This window comes from Takifugu flavidus, chromosome 11, assembly GCF_003711565.1.
Source record: "Takifugu flavidus isolate HTHZ2018 chromosome 11, ASM371156v2, whole genome shotgun sequence".
Lineage (NCBI taxonomy): Eukaryota > Metazoa > Chordata > Actinopteri > Tetraodontiformes > Tetraodontidae > Takifugu > Takifugu flavidus.
Window position 1 is genome coordinate 5,255,933 of NC_079530.1, and position 23,554 is coordinate 5,279,486.

General features: G+C 45.0%; 2 protein-coding genes and 1 long non-coding RNA gene across 3 annotated transcripts; 2 read left to right on the forward strand and 1 right to left on the reverse strand.

The window, feature by feature from the left end:
• Nucleotides 1-5,635: 5,635 nt before the first annotated feature.
• On the forward strand, nucleotides 5,636-6,343 carry LOC130533994 (uncharacterized). The gene is made up of 2 exons (XR_008952767.1): nucleotides 5,636-6,093; nucleotides 6,127-6,343. It is a non-coding gene; the product is annotated as an uncharacterized LOC130533994 (long non-coding RNA).
• Nucleotides 6,344-6,543: 200 nt separating this feature from the next.
• On the reverse strand, nucleotides 6,544-7,839 carry LOC130534269 (piggyBac transposable element-derived protein 3-like). Its single transcript, XM_057048297.1, has one exon. The coding sequence runs from the start codon at nucleotides 7,837-7,839 to the stop codon at nucleotides 6,544-6,546; it is 1,296 nt and encodes a 431-aa protein (XP_056904277.1).
• An 11,739-nt stretch (nucleotides 7,840-19,578) lies between these two features.
• On the forward strand, nucleotides 19,579-22,160 carry LOC130533886 (amine sulfotransferase-like). Its single transcript, XM_057047619.1, has 7 exons — nucleotides 19,579-19,782; nucleotides 20,278-20,486; nucleotides 20,558-20,684; nucleotides 20,761-20,855; nucleotides 20,941-21,115; nucleotides 21,221-21,338; nucleotides 21,960-22,160. Exons 1-7 carry the CDS (start codon nucleotides 19,608-19,610, stop codon nucleotides 21,997-21,999), a joined length of 939 nt encoding a protein of 312 aa, XP_056903599.1. The 5' UTR covers nucleotides 19,579-19,607; the 3' UTR covers nucleotides 22,000-22,160.
• The last annotated feature ends 1,394 nt before the right edge of the window (nucleotides 22,161-23,554 follow it).

Below are 23,554 nucleotides of genomic sequence, written 5' to 3' on the forward strand. Positions count from 1 at the left end.
AGCAGATTTAATATCAAAATCAAAGGAAAAAAAACCCAAATCCTGAATACATAAAAATTACCTGAAACGAACAAAAGTAAAAGACATTTGAAGGAAAAGGAAGTGAAATGATTGGCCTGTAAAGGGCTGTGTTCTCATCCTCTCACATCCACACTAACACAGAGCAGCAGACCACAAACGCTGCAGCCTGATCAGAGCTGCTTCCACGTTACACCAACTCACATCTGGAGGCTGTTTAACATGAGCTCAGCAGCTTTGTCACAGACACACCGAGAACCCGCAGCTGGCTGGACTTGGTCAGTCGCTGGAGCTGCTGTGGGGCCGAGGCCTGAGGGCCCCGACGCAGAATACATGAGACTAAAGAGCCACTGCTGCTGGAACAAAAGCCATCCAGGAGATCACTTGCTGACTGTTGACAGGCTGAACCAGACCAATTATGATTGTGTGCGTTAGGCAGTGAAGCAGGTGCTCAGGCCTTCCACCCCCCCCCCCCCCCCCTCCAGGCCGTCTGCCCTTCTGTCCTCAGCTGATTCACTAAACTAATGTTTAACCCATGCTGCCAAAGCAGGAAGCATATTTCCATCATAAGAGCGTGTTGCGGCCACCATTAGTGCCGGAGCTCATTTGCATGTTAATTGTGCAGTTCGAGGTGATGCTGACACTTGTCTTTGTCCGTGCACGCTCGTGACACACCAGAGGATCCTGTTAACACCTGACAGACTTTTGTCTTTCTGATGCAGGACATTTCTGTCATCATGAGACACTTTGAGTCCTTTTTGAGAACATTTACTCAAACATTTCCTGTATAATATCAAGAATGTGTCTAGATTTGGAACCAGGAAGTAGAAATAACTGTTGTAATTTAATGTAAACAAGGATTTAGAAATGTGTATCATCTGATGTTATTATTTCTCAGTTTTCATTTGAAATTATCCCAACATGTTAGGTTGTATTTGATGTTTTTAAAGTAATATTAGTTAAATAAAGAAAATAATTGATCATTAAATGTTTTGCAATCACTGTTGTTTCCTTACATTTTTATTTGTTTTGTTTCTAATAAGAAATAGATTTGCAGAAATTAAATTTGTGAAATTATATTTGCGACTTTAAATATTCATTAAAAAAAAGCATTAAAAATTCTAATGCAATATAAGAAAACCGGAAATGCGATTTTACATGGTATCAGAATTGTTGCTGTTGAAATAAATAAATACGTAAAATAATAATGGAAGCATGAAAATATATAAGAGGATATAAACACACAAAAAATGGAAAGTGTGTTTTTGTGTGTTTGTTTGTGTGTGTGTGTGTGTGTGTGTGGTAATATTCTCCTATGGTGACTGACAGATGGTCTTCACTGTTCAGTGTCTGTAAATGTTCTGTGAGAGTTTGTCTGAGTGCCAGTTGCCTGTAGTTTGGAGACTCCCCGTGAGGGTCTGACTGTCCTGATGCTGCTCAAAACCAACTGTCATCCACTGTCAGACACACATGTACGGCTGTGCACGTGGGATTTCTGCATGTTTACATATGTGTGTATGTTAATGGGAAAAACCCAAGAAAACCTTATCAATAATGATTGTGCGTGTGTGTGTGTGTGTGTGTGTGTGTGTGTGTGTGTGTGTGTGTGTGTGTGTGTGTGTGTGTGTGTGCCAGCTCCAGGCCTGGCACGATACTGAGAGTTGGGTCTTCTCAGCGGGAAGAGTCGGGCGACAAAGTGAAACATGGTTGTGAGGACATTGAGCCACAAATGAAGCCAAGAAGAGAAATGAAGAGATCAGAGCGTCTCTGTGTAACTCATCCAAAACTAAACCAAAACACATCAGAGAATAAAACTGAAGAGAGTTCCAGGCAGCTAAAGTATTTCTAGACTTTATATTTCCTGTGAAGGTTCAGAACATGATCAAGTTTACTCATATGAAACAATCCACCATTTTAACAGGACTTTTATCAGATTTATGTTGATCGCTCGGCTGATTGATGAGGTTTGTTCACTTGCAGCCAGTCACCTGTAGGTGGGGCTTCTCTCACAAAATAACATAAAGCATCGTAAACACCAAATTTGATGCACAGGGTGAGATGTAAACTCTGTTTAATGTGGAATTTATTGAGTCTGTGGACGAGCTGCTGCTCCTCTGCAGACAGAGGGATAAAAACAGACCCTGCAGCTGGGCTGAGCCTTGTGTCCTGAACCTGTTGGTGGCAGAACCATAGATGTTCTGTCTGTACAGATGTTCCTTGTCTCTCAGCTGACTTGTCAAACAAATCAGAGAATGTCTTCAGCAAACAAAGTGAGGCAGATTTCTCTAAGGACCTCTGACATTTGCCTAGGTCTGTTACTTATGATCTGAGAGCACTGTTCAACGTGGCGTTAGCCCGCTAGCTAACCTTCTATGTGAGCTGGCAGTGATGTGAAAGCAGATATTACACTGATGCATCTGGCCTGGATTCAGCTGGCATGTCCAGGCCTCGTTGATGGTGCTGCCAGGTGGACTCCATCAGTTTGACCAATATCATCATTAACAACACCAAAGATGTCGTGATGGAGAACAAACAAGAGGAACAACAGATATTATGTACGTGTTCTGGCCTTGTGGATGGGATCTCTGTGGGTGGACAAATGATAGACACTCTTTAATCTGACCTCAGAGAGGTGTGACCATCCAGGACAGTGGACATCAACACCCAGACATGTCTCTCTTGCAACTGTCCAACCTGAAACGTTACAATTCCGACAGAAACAACAAATTTGGCTCATTAGAATCATGATTTAAAGATCATTGAACCTCATTGATGTCACAGACAGAGAAAACAGCTCTAATTATAAACAGGCATTATCAGGGGTGTGAAAGCAGAAGTGACAGCAGTTGACACACACACACACACTCACACACACGCACGCACGCAGGCACACACACACACACACACACTCACACACACACACACTCACACACACTCACACACCAGCATCATCATATGGACAAATCAAAACTGCTCTGGCTCAGTAATGTCTGGCAGATGTTAACGTTTTGTATTTAATGACTCCCTGAAGACCTTGTCCATTCACAAGGGACACAGTGATCAGCAGCATGATGTGTGTGTGTGTGTGTGAGTGTGTGTGTGTGTGTGTGGTGTGTGTGTATGTGTGTATGTGTGGTGTGTGGGGGGGTTGTGTGTGAATATATACATGTATCAGGATTTTATAAAGGTGATTTGTTTTTGTGTTCTATATTGTGGAAGAAAATTGGAAATATTTTAATCTTTTTTTTTTTTTTAACTCAGGAAGCAGGACAAAAATGTATAACAACCATAATTTAGTGGGAATATACAGTATTATAATAAACCGTGGGTTCTGCTCATCACTGATAAATTGATTAATTGAACTTCAGTTCTGGTTAAATTTAAATATGAAATATTGTGAACACCAATGTATCATAAATATTTTTTTGAATTAGATCTTTTCCAGGCCTATACAGCAATTGCCGAGTCAACAGCATTGCTGTCAGGTTGTCATGGTGTCTGATCACCAAGTATGATGTCACACGACCCCATCACAGCCGGGTCCCAGTGGCTCTGCAGTGGGCTGAAAGGTGGACGTTGGCGAGGGCATCTCCTGGTCGCTGATGTCTCCAGGACTCCTCTGACAGCCTGGGAGGAGGCTCTGAGCCAGTCCTGACGGGACCACAGGAGGTCTCATCGCTCTCTCCACACTTCTGCTGTCAGGAGTTTTGTTCCTTCAGCATTACTCTGAGGCGAGGCCCTGCTTCCCAGGTAACCACAGACCGCTGAGCTTCTGCTGCTGGAGGGGAACATGGGAACATGCAGATCCAGCAGAACTCTCCTGAAATAAAGATCAAGCAATTGTAGGACATTTCTAACAAGATGTCCCTGAACTCACCATCGGGACTATTGAAGCTGTTGAGTGTGAGACATTTCTGTTTTCTGACAGTTTTCTGGCCTGTTTATGATTAAAAAAAGATTAAGACATTGAACAATGAAGCTGTCCTATCCTCCTAGCTCTTGTAATGATGCCATAATTTTATCGAATCAAATGTAAAATATCAGGAGGAAACACTGAGCACTGACCACGTTTTCCAAATGCTTATCCAGTTCTTCTCAACCATTTTGTCTTTTCCTGAGTTTCTGAAACAATTTTTCTTTGTACGGTTGTATCATTCAGTGAACACATCCTGGGGGGGAGGGCATTTCCTCCACATGAGCCTTAATTGTGCTTCATCAGAGGAATCAAAGCAGGATGAACGTTAATTTAGAATTCCTTTTTTAGACTACAGGCTGATGGAGAGATAATTGGCAGAGAGAGGGTGATAAATTGGAATAAAAGAGGAAAAAGATGGAGAGATGAGGGAGAGACAGGGCTTGATCAGGCAGTTTTGGAGCAGAGAGGAGTTAAAAAAAATACATCCCTCCATACTGACACAGAAGAGGTGTGAGACTGGAACAGCGCTACAAACATGCAGCAGCATCAGATTCATCTGCTGTATTTATATTAACAGCTGCTGATTGGAATCTTTTCAGATGCATGGTTAACTTTATCAACTGTTGCAGCACCAAGAATGGAATGTTTAATCTGCTCACCAAACACAGTTATCAAAGAAATATCTGCTCCCACTTATGAGCCAGTAAATATTTATAGACTTGAAGGCTTTAAGAAAGTTTTGGAGGGACTGATGTTAATAATGTTGACCTGATGTGTTGGTCTGATCAGAGTATTCACACACACACACACACACACACACACACACACACACACACACACACACACACACACACAACACACACACACACACACGATCTCACTCCTCTTCTCTCCATCCTGACATGAATATATGAGTGTTTTTATGTGTCTTCTGAAAAGGCAGCGCTGAGTTAAGTGGCCATGTCGTTTTCTCCTCAGGTTCTAACGGTTTCCTCCAGGGGGTGTGGGTGAGAGAGGAGGGTGGTGGTGGTAGCGGTGGAAGAAGGAGAGTTGTGGAGCACTGTGTCTAATCAGCCTTTCTCACCAGGGTCAAGACTTTCTGTCTGGGTCCGCAGTGCTCCCTGCCACCAAAGACTTGCCCATTCAGGCGCACAATGTCCCTGTCAGTCCCGACAACACTTCCTGCCTCTGCTGGCTCCAGCCCTCGCAGGGATACACAATATTTCACAGCTCGCAACAATGGCCTGTCTGCCTGCACCCACCATATGGTTACTATGAGCCACAATATTGACACACATCACTAATTATTCAAAGAGCAACGATGGAGAGAAAGGCGCGTGTTGTTGGTTTATGTTGATGATGTAAGTAATGACATAAGTTCTGGTTCTCACATGATATTTCTAATGAGCCAGAAAAAAAACCATTAATGACTTGCTGACAGCAGTTTACTTTACTTTACTACTTATCCACGTGTAAGTAACAGAAATAATACTCGTGTGCAGCACAGCAGCAGATGTGAATGTCTCCTGCTTCAGCCTCGGCATCATTATCAGGAAAGTTATCGGATCAAATATTGTCTGCCCAGCTATTCTCTGATTCTTTAATGGAGCTTCACCATTTCAATCCCTTTATTTAATCTTCGATATTGTCTGGAAAGAGGCAGGAGGAATCACTTGTGCCTCAAATTCTTTAATGCTTTTAACCCATTTAATCCCAAATTTTTCCCAGACACAAAAATATCCAAATCATGTGTCATTAGTATCCCTTTGAAACAATCAATCATAATTTTTAGAAATTTTCATGGAAAAGTGTGTGAAAAAGTGTGTTTTATGATCGGTCACAATTGTGACCGGTGGGATACTGTGTTGTATCAACCAATGGACAGACTGAATATAGGTCTATTTGACCTGTGCTGTGTGTTTGTGTTTGTGTGTGTGTGTGTGTGTAAGCATGCGCGTGTGTGCGCACGTGCGTGTGTGCGAGCGCGAGTGTATAAAATCCTTATATCAAAGGCTAGTTATTATCACTTTTAAAAGCCTTATACTATCGGCTAGCAATATGAATATTTGGAGCACCGTTATGAATATTGAGGTTAAGACAAAAAACAACAACAATCATCAATGTATTTCAACATTGTAACTTTAGTGCAACTTACTTTAGTGCAACATTCATTTGAAAACGTTCATTTTTAGTGCAAAATTCATTTGAACACATTCATTTTTAGTGCAGTATACATTGAACACACTGAACATGGAGGTAAACATTTAGGATAGAGGTAGCCGGCTGAACATGCTTTCAAGTATAGGCCTACACTGACTGACTGAACAACAAAATAAAATAGGTTGTAGAACAAAGAGCAAAGCAACACCTTGAATGACTAAAAAATAACATCTTTTCCTGGAACATTTATGACATTTTGATGGGTATTTTTTTTCAGCTTTTCTTCCTAGACTCCAAAGTACTGTTTGTTTGTAACTGTATGCAACACACAGGACGTGTGTGTGTGTGTGTTGTGTGTGTGTGTGTGTGTGTGTGTGTGTGTGTGTGTGTGTGTGCATGCTTGTGAACTCTATGTCCAACTGCATTCTCCTGTCTTTCCTGTTTTTCTTCTACACTCCATGGTACAGCTTGAAGCACTCAAGGTGCAGTGGTACTTTGCATTTCTCACATGCATAGGTTGTGCGTTTCTCACAATGGCGACATCTCTGGAACCGGTGCATCGTGTTAAGCCAGTGGGAGGCTTTGTCGTATCTTGCCTGATTTTCAACGGTAGCACTCAAAAGAGATCTCCTTCCATGGCTCAGTGGTTTCGTTCCAAACCTTTGCAGAAGAGACTGTGAGACTATCCTTGAGAAGGTGAGCAGGTCGATGGTCCCTCCAATAACATCTCTGTAAAAGAGATGGCCATTTACAAGAGCACTGTTGATAGACCATGCAAAGATGGGCCACCACCACTTCTTTGACCTGATTGCGATATGGTATCGTGAAACCTGTAGGTCGTGAAGGTCTACACCACCCATGTGCTCATTGTATCGGCTGATGCATTTTGGTTGTTGGACGTTGTCAAAGGCACGTCGATGCCTGTTCCATCTCTTGACAGAGGTCTCAGTGTATTTTTCCTCCATGTTTGTTGCCACTGTGACAATGTTGTTGTCTTTCCAACGGACCAGCAGCTTCTCTCCTTGGCACAGAACCTCAGAGGTTCCCCTGGGTAACTTCATGAAGGCATTCCGTGGTGTGAATGAGACATCAAACAGGCGGTTCTGCCTCATGGTTCCAGAGCTCCCATATCCTCTTTTTGTCATCTCATCCATGAGTGAAAGAGTGGTAAAGAGGTTGTCATGGACGAACTTGCAACCTTGAGGCACCTGAGCTTGCTCTGCCAAACCTATGATAACACTGGGTCCCTGACCCAACCCTGTCTCTGGGAGGAGAGTGTGTGATCCACAATATGGCTCCATGTGGTACATGTATCCACTGGATGAGGCGAGGCTCCATACCTTGTAACCAAAGCGAATTGGTTTGCCTTTGATGAACTGTTTACATCCATGTCGGCCGTAGTATGGGATCATGCTCTCATCCACTGACAGCCATTCATGAAATGGCATGATTTTGTATGAGTGATTGAGCTCAGAGAAGATGGGTCTAACCTTAAAAAATGGGTCATCAGTGATCTTGGTGTTGTCAACCACATGAACTGAGGCCATTATATCATCAAAGCGGTTTCTCCGCATTGCACCTGAAATGCTCTCATTGTGTACATCATTGTCGACTGACCAGTACATGTGTCTTCTTGGGACAGAGCTGTATCCACTTGCAATTAGGATCCCATAGAAGGTTAGGAGCTCATCCATACTTAGATTCAGTTGCTTTCCCTTGGTCTGGGTGGAATAGAGGTTGGACATTTCAACTGTGATCTCTCTCAGGGTGGGTGGATACATCAGTAAGAAATGGAAGGCCTCTTGGATCGCTTAAATACTCTATCTTTATTTTTGACCACTTGCAGTTTTGCCTTTGGTTCTTCTGGCTGACTTGGTTGAACCCTTTGGCGCTTAGAGGCCTTGCGTCTTCTGGCTGGCCCCTCTGGTGTTTAGAGGCCCTTGGGTCTTCTAGCTGGCCTTCATTGTTATGGCAGGAGGCGGTGGAGCTGGAACAAGGGAAGGGGGAAGGGGGTGTGGTGAAGGGGAGGCCATCATTCCAATCATGTTCTGTTTGCATAACCTCTGCATATGCATTCAACAGCCTTGCTGGCAAATGACCGGTTTCCCCCTCATAGTCCATGTCAGAACCATCACTGTCACAATCACTGAGTAGAGCATCTTTTTCATTTTGAGGGATGATTGCAATGCTGCATGCCTTGTCTGGGAACTCATCTTGATCCAACAAATCAAGAACTTGACTCAAAGTAAATCTAAAAGAAAACACAGCAGAAAGTTTGGTAGTTAGCTAGCTAGTCTTCCTGGGGTCCGTGTGTGTGTGGTGTGCGTGTGTGTGCCTACCTGTAATTGCGTGTGTGCGTGCATGTGTGGAAAGTTAGGTAGAATTAGTTAGCTAGCTAGTCATGTGTGTGTGTGTCTGTGTGTACAATTAGGTACAAAGTTAGGTAGCAGCAGAAAGTAAGCTAGAACAGTTAGCCTATGTGTATTAGCATGTAGATACAATGGGTTATCCCACCGGTCACTATTGTTGCCAGTGACATGTTTGTGAGTTCTACGACCACATTAAACAAAGTTGAGTAATTGCAAATGCATATATCAATACTAGACACCTTAAACATGATGTGTACCAAAAATCTATGTCCTATCTTTATGTTAACATATTTTACTAACCTTTTCTGTGGGAGCTTTCTTGCCGCCATCCTCTTCTCTTGGCGCAAACACGAAGTGAACAGCTCTGGTCATGTGACAATTTACAGTAAATGTGCGACACTGCACATATTTCATTGAGACCCTTTATTATTTCAATATCTGCTGGAAATGCATTGATAGATCATTTAGTAACATTTTTATAGCCTTAAAATGAAACATTTTTTTACGGTCACTATTGTGACAGGTGGGATTAAATGGGTTAAAATACCTAAAATTTAAATTGGTTTCAGATCCGGGAGGAATTTCAAACTTTGCATCTCCAAACATGTGTTTTTTTGTTTCATTCAACAGAAATATCAATGATTAACAGAACTTCCAGTTTATTTAACACCTGGAGCAGCTGAACAGCCAAGTTAATAGCGTTGAACATCAAACCAAGCTGATGGTAGCATCAACAATAAAGACCAACAGACCAGATCAGTCCTTTATGGAGCAGTTAGAAGAATATTGAAATAATCTGCTAACAGGACAATGTTGGAAGGGATGCTAGTACGATTCCCATATTTTTCACTACCATTGCCCTCATAAAGACTCCAGGCTGCCCCCACCAGGCAACCCCGGGTTTGTGGGAATGTCCTCTTGTGCAGCGGGCCATGACAGGCCCATGTTGGGACCGGCCTCGGCGCTCTACTCCACAGAGCAGTTGATTGACAGGCCCCACAGAGGGGTGCGGGATTCCTCATATGTCTGTCAAAAAGCTGCTGTGATGAAGATGATGTCAGGGAGGACAGTGACTGTCCCTCCGGGTCCTCTGCAGCTGGTTAATGTTAGCTCATTGGCTGAGAGCGTTGGTGGCCGCAGGTCCACATGTTCCTGAGAATTTCTAATTCTTCTTGCCATGATGTGCTGCCACATCTGGACAGGCAGAGCCGTGCCATATTGGCTGCCATCTGCCACACGGCAGAAGCAGAAACAGAGGCACAGACACACAGTGTGCCCAGAAAGTGTCCATTTTACACATGGTCATAAATAGTGTAATTCATGGCTGTGAAACAGCAGGTGTTTAAGAGCGCTGAGAGGAATGAAGCGAAACCGGAACCTTTTATCAGCTGACAGACAGATTTTCATCTCCTGGTTGCCACATGAAGCTCTGTGAACTGCACACTGATCACAGTGAGACACAGAACAAATGGAGACTTGCTGCTATTAGAAAGAGAGAGAGAAATCTTCATATCTTTCCTTCAGCCTAAACTTCTGTCCTTGTGCATCTCACCATCTGTCTCTTCAGCTTTATCTCTATTTCTGCGCCTCCTCTGTCCTCTTCCTGAGCCAGGGGGACAGTTGTGAAATGAATGTCACCCCTCTAACAATGTTACTTAGGGGAAATTGACTCTTTAGCCTCTGTGCTGTCGACAGCCATATGCTGATCTTTCATATTCCGGAGACGTGAGAGGAGGGAGCCATTACAAGTGTTAAAGTCAGAATTACAGCCCTGCTGCCAGTGGCGGGAGGAAGAAGAGGCCCCTTTTGTCACACACAAACACATTTAAAGCTTCCATCACTCCTCCAAAGTGCTCTGGGTCCAGGAGGCATCACATTAATGCTGACTTTTCATTCAAACTTCTTTACTTTTCTCCACTGGCTTCAGCCTTCAATCATGGCTTCATTTGCTTCTCACACATCAGAACCAAATAGAAGCTCTTCAGGCAGCGCTGACATCTTATTTATATTTCATACTTTTATCATCTCTTGGTGGTTAATTAAGCGGTTCACTGCTCCTGTGTGAAAATCTACAGAGAACAAACCTTTATGTCTTTGCAGACTTGTGCTGATATTTTGTATTTTGATGACCTCTGATCATCTGAGTCCAGTTATTCAGCCATATCATTTCTTTGGCACAAAAATATCTACACAAGTCTAAGTGGAGATCGTCCAGTTAGACGATGGCAAAGGAATGGATCGCTCATAAATCTTCTTCATCTTCTTAAATAATGGAAGACTGGAAGAACAAGTTGTTTAATAAGTGAATAATACTGCTTCATCTTCAGTTTTTGTGGAGGATGTGACCGATATGACGATGTTCTCTCTCTCCGCTGTGACATTCAGGACGTCTGTTGATGGACCAACTCATGTGCTGCTCATAATAAAGTGAGGGAATGACCTGAACTGTGGTGGAATGACAGTAAGTCCGGCTTTCTTTCTCTCTGAAGCTCATCTTTCCAGTTTTAAACCTGCTGGTGGAGCCGATGGTCCCATATGAGTCCATCAGAGCTCTTATGTAAGTTTGGGGTGTTTGCAATGAGCTCAGGCCCACGTCTCAGATATGGCATGTTGCTGCTAATCGCTGGTGTGGCGTGAGGTGGACAGATGCCCGCTCCAGCTGGTACGGGGGGTTTATCGGCCGGTTGGAACACAGGTCCTCACACCCCTCCACTGTGCTGGCCACTGTCGCTGTGTTTAATGAGTCACGAACTGCCTGTTTGTCTTCTGCTCCCTGCTGTTTCTGCACTCCCGCTTCCAGGACAATCCCTGAAACACATGCTGCTGCGCTCCACAGAGCAGCCAGACAGGCAGGCTCAGCCAAACGCTTGGAAAGAACAAAGTTGTTAGTTTTTATTTCTTTTGTTTCCTCCATCCAAGAGAGGGATGGCATGTTTTGCAATAAAGCTGCCGTTTCAGATGCTGTGCCTGACCTCGCCAATATGGCTACTCTGAGAAATCAGCACCCATTTGAAGCCTCTGACAAACAAATAAATGACTCTGTAATTGGCCGGCTTTGTTGGTGGAGGCGATGGCTCCTCAGAAAGTGTCATTTAGCACTTTGCAGTAAATAGAGTCGGACTATGACAACACACGGCAGACGTGAACAGAGCTGAAACTGCCACACTGATCAAACAGGGGCAGTTGGTGTTGGACAAAGATTTGTTGTAAAGTTCCAAAAAAGACTTTTCGGAAAATGTGAACTTCCACTATCTGTGTCAGGGTTTTGAAACGTTGTATTGGAATAATTCTGTGTTTGAATGTCTGTGTAGATTCTCAATCATCCAGGTCATTGTATCCAAGGTAGTTTTCTCTGTCAACTGGACTGGGTTTCTTCCACCCAGTCCAGTTGACAGAGAAAACTACCTTGGATCTGTGTTTGAATCTTTGTGTTTTCTGCTTGTGCACTCAGAGAGGCCTTCTTCTTGCGACACAGGTCACACAGACAGTCGGCGTTCCTGCAGTGATCCTCAGGGGGGTGTAACAATGGCTGAAGTCAGCCCATAAAAGTCTCCTGTTCAGTTTGGCTCCATTCACTCGCTGCCTCCTGCCAAGCTGGGCTCTGTCAAACCAGCCAGTCTCTCTAACAGCTTAATTAGCAGAAAGAACAACAATGTCAGAGCCTGTTTTAACTCAAATAAAAGCAAGAAAGGAACCAAAAGCTGTTCTCCCCACCTCTCATTGACTCTTTGAAGCCCACGATAACAGATCTGTGACTTTTCTCTTCAGCTTAGTGCAAATAAAACACCATTACTAGACTCTTCCATGAGGAGCATGACGGCCCAATGATGGAGCCACAAGGAGAAAGTTCTTGGCTCTAATCTTCAGGAACTCAAGAAGAATTTAAATTTCTAATTCTTTTTAAACAAACCGCATGGGGGGTGGGGGTGCATGTGTGAATAGTGTGTGAGAAAATAGTGACTTCAGGACTGCTGATTATCACATTCCAGAAAAGTTTCTATGTGTCAAGCAGAAGTCTTTCCTCTGAACTCTATAATTTTTCACTTTTTAAGATCATGGTGATGGCGGTGACAATTATGCATTTTGTATTAAGATGCTACTGAAGTTCTTGATGCCACAGTTAGATCATTTGAGGAGGTTCTGCACCTTTGTCCACCATGCTGTCCTTGAACCTTCACTCTCACTGAAAGCATCTTCATGCTTCATGCGACCTGCATATTTCCTCTCTGAGTTCTGGCATCACTTCTTTCAATGCTTCGGCATCTTGAGTCAGTGTGTAACGATGCAAAAGCGATGTCGGACTCCGTAGCATTCTCTGGTCCCCTCCCCAATCTGGCCAGCGATGAGATGTTTAGCCGCATGTCGTCGCTTCGTCGCTGGCTGTCACAGTGGTGCCCCACCAGGTGGCCTTTATAGATAATTGGAGCACTTTTTGGGAAAACCTGGTCTGATTAGGAGAGACGGTGTCCATCCCACACGGGATGGTGCTTCTCTCATTTCTAGTAATTTGGCTAATTTTATTAGACCCAAAGTGACCTGACAGGGATCCCTAGGTGTTCCCAGGCCAGTCGAGAGACATAGTATCTCCAACGTGTCCTGGGTCTTCCCGGGGGTCTCCTACCGAAGGGACATGCCCTGAACACCTCACCAGGGAGGCGTCCAGGGGGCATCCTAACTAGATGCCCAAGCCACCTGATCTGGCTCCTCTCAACGCGGAGGAGCAGCGACTCTACTCCGAGCTCCTCCCGGATGGCAGAGCTTCTCACCCTATCTCTAAGGGAGAGCCTAGCCACCCTACGGAGGAAGCTCATTTCAGCCGCTTGTACCCGTGATCTTGTTCTTTCGGTCATTACCCAAAGCTCATGACCATAGGTGAGGGTAGGAACGAAGATTGACCGGTAAATCGAGAGCTTCGCCTTTCGGCTCAGCTCTCTCTTCACCACTACGGACTGGTGCAGAGTCTGCATTACTGCAGACGCCGCACCGATCCGCCTGTCGATCTCCCGCTCCATTCTTCCCTTACTCGTGAACAAGACCCCGAGGTACTTGAACTCCTCCACTTGGGGCAGGATCTCCTCTTTGACCCGGAGAAGGCATTCCACCTTTTTCCGGTTGAGAACCATGGCCTCAGATTTGGAGGTGCTGATTTTCATCCCAGCTGCTTCACATGCGGCGGCGAACCGATCCAGTGTTAGTTGGAGGTCACGTGCTGATGACGCCAACAGGACCACATCATCCGCAAAAAGCAGAGACCTGATCCTGAGGTCACCAAACCGGATCCCCTCAACACCATGACTGCACCTAGAAATTCTGTCCATAAAAATTATGAACAGAATTGGTGACAAAGGGCAGCCTGGCGGAGACCAACCCTCACCGGAAACGAGTTCGACTTACTGCCAGCAATTCGGACCAAACTCTGGCACCGATCGTACAGGGAGCGGACGGCCCGTATCAGCGGGCCCGACACCCCATACTCTTGGAGAACCCCCCACAGGACCCCCGCGAGGGACACAGTCGAATGCCTTCTCCAAGTCCACAAAACACATGTGGACTGGTTGGGCAAACTCCCATGCACCCTCGAAGACCCTGCTGAGGGTGTAGAGCTGGTCCACTGGTCCACTGTTCCACGCCCAGGACAAAAACCACATTGCTCCTCCTGGATCCGAGGTTCGACTGTCCGGCGGACCCTCCTCTCCAGTACCCCTGAATAGACCTTACCAGGGAGGCTGAGGAGTGTGATCCCCCTATAGTTGGAACACACCCTCCGGTCCCCCTTCTTAAAAAGAGGGACTACCACCCTGGTCTGCCAATCCAGCGGCACTGCCCCCGATGTCCACGCGATGTTGCAGAGTCGAGTCAACCACGACAGCCCTACAACATCCAGAGCCTTAAGGGACTCTGGGCGGATCTCATCCACCCCCGGGGCCTTGCCACCGAGGAGTTTTTTGACTACCTCCGCAACTTCAGCCTCGGAGATATGAGAGCCCATCTCCAGGTCCCCAGGCCCTACTTCCTCACTGGAAGGCGTGTTGGTGGGATTGAGGAGGTCCTCGAAGTATTCCTTCCACCGATCCACAACATCCTGAGTTGAGGTCAGCAGCACACCATCACCACTATACACAGTGTTGACAGTGCACTGCTTCTCCCTCCTCAGACGCCGGATGGTGGTCCAGAACCTTTTCGAGGCCGTCCGAAAGTCGTTCTCCATGGCCTCACCGAACTCTTCCCACGCCCGGGTCTTTGCCTCGGCAACGGCCGTAGCTGCACTCCGCTTGGCCTGCCGGTACCCATCTGCTGCCTCAGGAGTCCCACAGGCCAGTAAGGCCCGATACAACTCCTTCTTCAGCTTGACGGCATCCCTCACTGCTGGTGTCCACCAGCGGGTTCGGGTATTGCCGCCACGACAGGCACCAACCACCTTGCGGCCACAGCACTGGTCAGCCGCCTCAACAATGGAGGCACGGAGCATGGTCCACTCGGACTCAATATCCCCCGCCTCCCCCGGGACATGGTCAAAGCTCTCCCGGAGGCGTGAGTTGAAGCTCCTTCTGACAGAGGACTCTGCCAGGCGTTCCCAGCAGACCCTCACAACACGTTTGGGCCTGCCAGGTCTGTCCGGCATCCTTCCCCACCATCGGAGCCAACTCACCACCAGGTGGTGATCAGGTGACAGCTCCGCCCCTCTCTTCACCCGAGTGTCCAGAACATGCGGCCGCAAATCCGATGACACAACCACAAAGTCGATCATCGATCTGCGGCCTAAGGCGTCCTGGTGCCAAGTGCACATGTGGACGCCTTTATGTTTGAACAAGGTGTTGGTTATGGACAATCTGAGACGAGCACAGAAGTCCAGTAACAAAACACACTCGGGTTCAGATCAGGGGGGCCGTTCTTCCCAATCAACCCTCTCCAGGTCACACTGTCATTGCCAATGTGAGCATTGAAGTCACCCAGGAGGACGAGGGAGCCCCCAGAAGGAGCACTCTCCAGCACTCCCTCTAAGGACTCCAAAAAGGGTGGATACGCTGAACTGCTGTTTGGACCATAGGCACAAACAACAGTCAGGATCCGTCCCCCAACCCGAAGGCGAAGGGAGGCTACCCTCTCATCCACCGGGGTAAACTCCAATATACAGGCACTGAGCTGGGGAGCAACGAGAATTGACACCCCAGCCCGTCGCCTCTCACCATCAGACAACTCCAGAGTGGTAGAGAGTCCAACCCCTCTCGAGAAGACTGGTTCCAGAGCCCTTGCTGTGCGTCGAGGTGAGGCCAACTATATCTAGTTGGAACTTCTCAACCTCGCGCACCAACTCAGGCTCCTTTCCCACCAGAGAGGTGACATTCCATATCCCTAGAGCCAGTTTATGCAGCCGGGGATCAGACCGCCAAGGTCCCTGCCTCCAGCCGCTACCCAAAACACAATGCACCCGACCCCCTTGGCCCCTCCTACAGGTGGTGAGCCCACGGGAAGGGGCTCACCACCTGTATAATTCCCGGTATAACCCCGGTATAATTCACATATCGGGACCCTCAATGAGAACCCTCATCCACCAACAATAATATATTTAACACTATAGAGGTAGTCTCTGTTCCACGGTTAAAAGTTCACCAAGCACAGAGCAGGAGAGCGGTCAATCACCATAATCTTTTTAAAATCTATTATCTATTAAAATTATTACTAAAGCACAAGTTGGAGAAACTAATATCACAATTAAATGTGGACTGTTAAATATTAGATCTCTTTTGTGTAAATCCCTGTTAGTAGCGGATCATTACATTGATTTATTTTGTCTTACTGAGACCTGGCTTCAGGAGGAGGAGTATGTTAGCTTAAATGAATCTACTCCTCCTACCCATCTTAATTATCATATTCCACGTGTTACTGGTCGAGGAGGGGGAGTGGCAGCAATCTATCACTCCAAGTTATTAATTAATCCTAGACCAAAATATGGCTCCAGTTCATTTGAAAGCCTGACTCTTGGCATCACCCATCGGAACTGGAAGGCAGAAAAGCCACTTCTGTTTGTAGTTGTATATCGGCCCCCTGCTGGGCCACTCCCCTTTAACAGGAAGAAACTTTGAGCAGGACCAGGCTCATGTAGGCAGACGCTCCTGCTGATGGCTTGTACAGTCATTTAAATGGTATTTATGGTTGGAAAGACAACATTCCAAGCTTCATACGTAGCTTCAACTTTGTACAACAGGAAAATAATCAACCTCAGGATCCAGTGAAGTTTTTTTAAGCAACGGCTTAATCACTGCCACCTTGTAGGACCGGGGTACATAACATGACACTAAAGAACCATTGATCTGGTCCAGGATAGAACTGCCTATCAATGGTAAAACATCCTTCAACAGGTGTGTTGGGATGGGATCTAAAAGACACGTGGTGGTCTTGGATTTCTTGGATTAGAGAAGACGCCTCAGAAAAATATATAGGGCTAAAGGAGTTTAAGGGCTCATTGGAGAACCTGTATGTTCCCACAGTCAGCACATCTGGTGATGGTCCAGTTGTTGGGATGGCCTGGTTAGCTTTCTCTCTGATAGCAAGAACTTTATCAGTGAAGAAGCTCATGAAGTCTTCACCACTAAGGGAAGAAGGGATACGTGGATCTAAAACACTGTGACTCTTAGTTAATTTGGCCACAGTGCTGAAAAGAAACCTGGGGTTGCTCTTATTTTCCTCAATTAAAGAAAAATAAGCTGTTCTAGCCTTGCGAAGGGCCTTTTTGTAAACTAATAGACAGTCTTTCCAGGCTACATGATAGCAGTCTATTTTACAAGATTGCCACTTCCTTTCCAGTCTTTGCACTTTCTGCTTGAGGGTCCTGATATGTGAATTATACCGGGGGCACACCTCCTCTGATTTACTATTTTCTTTTTCAGGGGGGCAACAGAATCAAGCGTGATTCTCAGTGAGGTTGCTGCACCTTCAGCAACAGAGTCAACCTCAGCAGGGCTAAGATTATAATGATTTATCCCTGGGGAAACACACAGTGGTCCTGGGATTAGCACAGGGATCACTTCCTTAAACTTAGCTACAGCATTATCTGAAAGACATCTGCTATAGTAAGACTTTGTTCTGAGCATAGAAGAATCCTTAATCATAAATGTGAAAGTTATCAAAGAATGGTCTGACAGGAGTGGGTTGTGAGGGAACACTGACACATGTTCTACCTCAACACCATAAGTCAGAACTTGATCTAGGGTGTGGTTGAAGCTATGAGTTGGTTGGTTTATCTGCTGGAGGAAACCAACTGACTCAAGTAATGAAATGAAGACATTTCTAAAGCTGTCATTTATGACGTCTACAAGGATATTAAAGTCTCCAATGATAATGACTGTCCGTTCTAAGGACCAAGTCAGATAAGAAATCAGAGAACTCAGACAGGAACTCTGAATGTGGCCCAGCAGGGGGCCGATATACAACTACAAACAGAAGTGGCTTTTCTGCCTTCCAGTTCCGATGGGTGATGCCAAGAGTCAGGCTTTCAAATGAACTGGAGCCATATTTTGGTCTAGGATTAATTAATAACTTGGAGTGATAGATTGCTGCCACTCCCCCTCCTTGACCAGTAACACGTGGAATATGATAATTAAGATGGGTAGGAGGAGTAGATTCATTTAAGCTAACATACTCCTCCTCCTGAAGCCAGGTCTCAGTAAGACAAAATAAATCAATGTAATGATCCGCTACTAACAGGGATTTACACAAAAGAGATCTAATATTTAACAGTCCACACTTAATTGTGATACTAGTTTCTAGCGGCTAAACATCTCATTGCTGGCCAGATTGGGGAGGGGACCAGAAAATGCTACGGAGTCCGACATCGTTTTTGCGTAGTTGCACACCGACTCCAAGTTAATTTTGGTGACCTCCGACTGACGAAGCCGGGTGTCGTTGGCTCCGACGTGAATAATAACTTTACCAAATTTACGCTTACGTCTCGCCAGCAGCCGTAAATTTGCTTCTATGTCACCCGCTCTGGCCCCCGGAATGCACTTGACTATGGTCGCTGGAGTCGGCTTCACATAGCGCAAAACAGAGTTGCCAATTACCAGGGTCGGTTTCTCAGCGGGTGTGTCGCCGAGTGGGAAAAAACGGTTAGCCACGGGAAGCGGGTGGTGGTGCACCGTGGGCCTTTGTTTTGTGCTACGCTTCCTGCGAACCGTCACCCAGCCGCCCTGGCTAGCCGGCTGCTGCCGGGGGACCGCTAGCTGAAGCTACGCTAGGCGGCTCCGCAGCAGCTAGCTTCTCCTGGCTACCTGACGCAAGTCCAGCTAACTCCAAGCTGCGGAACCGCGTCTCAAGCTCGCTAAGTCTCGCCTCCATAACCGTAAATAAACTACACTTTCTGCACCTATTCCCTTCACTAAAGGAGGCAGAGGAGTAACTAAACATTTCACACGCTGAACAGACAGACACCGGGTGAAACAGACAGTGAGGCCATGCTAACGCTAATAATCGGCAAAGCCCTGTATTTGTTTAATATGGGTTGTTTTTCACTGTTGTTATCAGGTGACTAGAATGTACCAAGTGTTCAAATTTTAATTAAAGTGAATATAACACACCAAGTGTTCAATATTAAGTGAATACAACACACCGTGCACAATGCAACCAACGAACGATTGAGAAGACAGGAAGGGACGCAATACGTTACCAGGAAGCCAAGGCTGCTGGGGTCCGGAAACATGGCCTCTGTCACCCCATTGGGTCATGGTTTCCTCTCCTCTCCTCTCCTCTCCTCTCCTCTCTCTCCTCTCCTCTCCTCTCCTCTCCTCTCTCTCCTCTCCTCTCCCCTCCCCTCCTCTCCTCTTCCCCCTCCTTCTCCTTCTCCTCTCCTCTCCTCTCCTCTCCTCTCCTCTCTCTCCTCTCCTCTCCTTCTCCTTCTCCTCTCCTTCTCCTTCTCCTTTTCCTTTTCCTTTTCCTCTCCTCTCCCTCTCCCTCTCCCCTCCCCTCCCCTCCCCTCCCTTCACCAGTTTGACTTGCTCATTGGTACCGATCCAGACATTATGATACAGATCTGCTGCACCACAGTATCGGTGCAAGGATAGAAGTGATAAACAGTTAATCAGTTCAGTTCTCAGCATCAGGTCACGTTCGTCATTTGGATTTCATTAGTAGTTTTTCACAAGTATAAGATGTCATTTATTTCAGCACACATAGACTCTCTGGACATGATCACCCCGGACCTGTTCAGGTACAAAGGGATGAACTTTCCAGTCAACGAAAAACTGCGACCCAAGGACATTGATGCCCTGAAGGACTTTGAGATCCGTCCTACTGACGTCTTCATCATAACCTTCCCTAAATCAGGTCAGCTCATTCCTGCATTAAAAACTTTATTTTGTCTAAGAGAGTCAGTAGAAAAGTAATGTTGCTTGTATAAATGTGCTGGGAACATACTTTTTCAACAGTACACCACACATAGAGACTTGTATAATGTCTGGTTGACAACTGACTGGACAAACACCACAAACTCTGCAGGATGTGGTGGAACAACATCTGGACTGTGTGCACGTCATGATAGTGGCACTGCACAGGTTGCAGGAAATGACTATAGAATGAAACTATGATACCTGGGTAATTAAATGGTATTGAATTGCATTTTTATCAACTATTGTTTGTAATCCATCTGACATGATCAGGAAAGGTGGTTAAGTGAATTATCTAGTTTCTCCACTTCTGTCAAAGATGCCAAACCAACAGGTGCCCAAACACTGGACAGGTGTTGGTTCCCTTTACAGCTTTAGAGTGCCGTCTGAATCCAGGTAAATGTACAGTGAGGAAGAAAATTCTTTTTTTCTGTAGGCACAGTGTGGATGCAGCAGATTCTGTCTCAGATCATGGAGGCTTCACACCCTGGATGGGCTGAAGACGTCACCAACAGGGCCCAAATTCCCTATTTGGAAGGAAGAACTTTTGATGACCCATTCAGAGACAGGAAAGAACCTCGGGTTGTATGCACACATTTGTTTCCTGAGCTGTTGCCCCATGGAGTCAAGGAGAAGCAAATCAAGGTGATATTAAGTGCTCTTGTCAACCATCACTTGAATTACTGCTAACAACAGAAGTTAATGATTTCCTTTAGGTCGTGTATGTTTTGAGGAACCCCAAAGATGTCCTGGTGTCCCTGTATCACTTTGCCCACAGTTGGGTTTTGATGGATTCTCCTACAAGCTTTGAGGTGTTCTTTAAACAGTTCATGGATGGCAAACGTAAGTCCCTGTGTTTCACTAACTCCACACGTCTGTATGTAATCAGTTATGTTTAATCTACATTGTTCTTGAGCAGAATTTGTTGGATCGTGGTTTGCTCATGTCAAACAATACGTGGCCGCTCAGGAGCAGCTAAAGATCCACATTGTTTGGTATGAGGACATGTTGAAGGTGTGGAAGGTTTTCATCATTTGGTTTCACCTCATAAAAGTGGGAATTAAAGTTGAATGAAAATAGTCCTGAAACATTTTGACAGGATCTGAGAGGGGAAGTTGTGAAGATCTGTGCTTTCCTGGGAGAAGAATTGACAGATGAAGCCATTGATCGTGTTGTGGAAGCATCAACATTCAAGAGCATGAAAATTAACCCCAAAGCAAACTACAAAGACTTGGTTGAAACCACCGTTTACACCACAGCAACCATGAGGAAAGGTTGGTTTTCTTCTCTGATTCATCATATGATAGCATATTAGACTTTATATCTAGACACAAACACACTGCTACCTGTAATTCTGTGACTTTTCTGTGCATAAACAGGTGTTGCAGGTGACTGGAAGAATCATCTGACAGTGTCACAGAATGAACATTTTGAAAAAGTCTTCAGAGAGGAGATGAGCGAGTTTCCTCTCATCAGCAATATTGAAAGTCTCCTTCAGTGAGCTCCCAGTTTCAGCTTCTCTCTTCCTCCCCGATCTTTATTTGAAAAATAAGCAGAACCAGTTTGTTTGGGCTCAAATGTGGAATCCAGGACAGACAAGTCAATCAATCAATCAATCAATCAATCAATCAATCAATCAATCAATCAATCAATCAATCAATATTTATTTATATAGTGTCTTTTATTATCTGTATCTTTATTATCACCTGGAGGCTTCTTAAAGAGTAGTTTGGAGACCCTGAATTACAATAGTCCAGCCTGGAAGTAACAAATGCATGGACTAACTTTTCAGCATCATGCCGCGTCAGTAGCTTCCTGATCTTTGTGATGTTTCTCAGGTGAAAAAAGGCACTTCTAAAGACTGTTTTAATGTGTGAGTTGAAGGAGAGATTTTGGTCAAAAGTTACTCCTAGATTCCTCACAGAGAGACGAGATGTTAATGAGATACCATATAGAGTGATCATGTGATCTAATCTATTCCTGAGAGGTTCAGGACCAAACACCATGACCTCAGGTTTTTCTGCGTTAAGGAGAAAGAAATTTTAAAGACATCCAAGACTTTATGTCTTTAAGACAGGTCTGAAGCTTCACTAACTGCTCTGTCTACTCTGGTTTCAGAGGAACCTTGTGGAACTCCATGGCTAACCCTACTGTATGAAGAGGGAACGCTGTGGACATGAGCAAACTGCTATCTATCTGATAAATACGATCTAAACCAGTCTAGTGCTGTCCCTTTATCCCAATCATATGTTACAATCTATGTAACAGGATGCTGTGATCAACTTTAATAAGTGCTGTTTCTATGCACAGCATAGAAACAGCACAGCATAGAAACATCTCAAACAGGCTGTTTCTCTGCAGGTGCTCCAGTATCTGAGTCACCACAACCTTCTCAAGAATTTTAGATATAAAAGGAAGGTTGGCTATCGACCTATGATTTGCTAGTACGTCCGGATCCAGTGATGTTTTTTTTTAACAACGGCTTAATCACTGGCACCTTGTAGGTCCAGGATACATAACCTGACACTAAAGAACCATTGATCTGGTCCAGGATAGAACTGCCTATCATTGGTAAAACATCCTTCAACAGGTGTGTTGGGATGGGATCTAAAAGACACGTTTTGAACTTGTATTTCTGAATTAGCGAACATGCCTCACAAAAATATATAGGGGTGAAGGAGTTTAAAGGCTCGTTGGAGACCCTATATGTTCCCACAGTCAGCACATCTGATAATGGTTCACTTTATCAGTGAAGAAGCTCATGAAGTCTTCACCACTAAGGGAAGAAGGGATAGGTGGATCTAAAACACTGAGATTCTTGGTTAATTTGGCCACAGTGCTGAAAAGAAACCTGGGGTTATTCTTTTTTTTCTTCAATTTTTCAATGAAGAAAAATAAGCTGTTCTAGCCTTACGGAGGGCCTTCTTATAAACTGCCAGACTGTCTTTCCAGGCTAAATGGTGGCTATCTATTTTACAAGAATACCACTTCCTTTCTAGTCTTGTAAGTCAGAACTAGATTGTGGTGTATTGATTAACAACCACATAGATAGTATAGAAACTATTTGGACTGTTGGATCTGTGTTATCCATTTCTATGTGAGCTCTGAGAGTTGTTGTAGCGCGCATGCGCATTACACTTTTCACCTTGAAGTTGATTGAGTAAACTAAGAAACAGCATGTCTGTGTCCTGTCTTATCAATACATATCATAGATCAAGGGTGTGTTTGAGGCTATGAGTTGGTTGGTTTATCTGTTGAAGGAAACCAACTGACTCAAGTAATGAAATGAAGCCATTTTTAAAGCTGTCATTTATAACATCTACGTGGAGTCTCCAATAATAATGACTCTATCTGTTCTGAGGACCAAGTCAGATAAGAAGTCAGAGAACTCCAAATCCAAATTCTAAAAAAGATAAGAAACACAAAAAACAAAACTCAAAGAAAATCTCTGGAGGCTTTAAGAAAAGACAGTCTGGGACAGAAAGAGAGGAATGGAGGGTTTAAATACAGGAGAAGGTAAGAGATGACAATCGGGCACATCTGAGACACTTGAGGGTAATGAAGGTGAAGAGGGGAAGAGGGGAAACAGGAGAAGGAGGGAAGACAGAGGCAGAAAGGAAAAACTACAGAAAAATCTGCGAACATCAATACTGACACAGACGGATTCTAACACTCCGTTATTAAACGGTTATCAGTTATTAAACTGCAGGTGA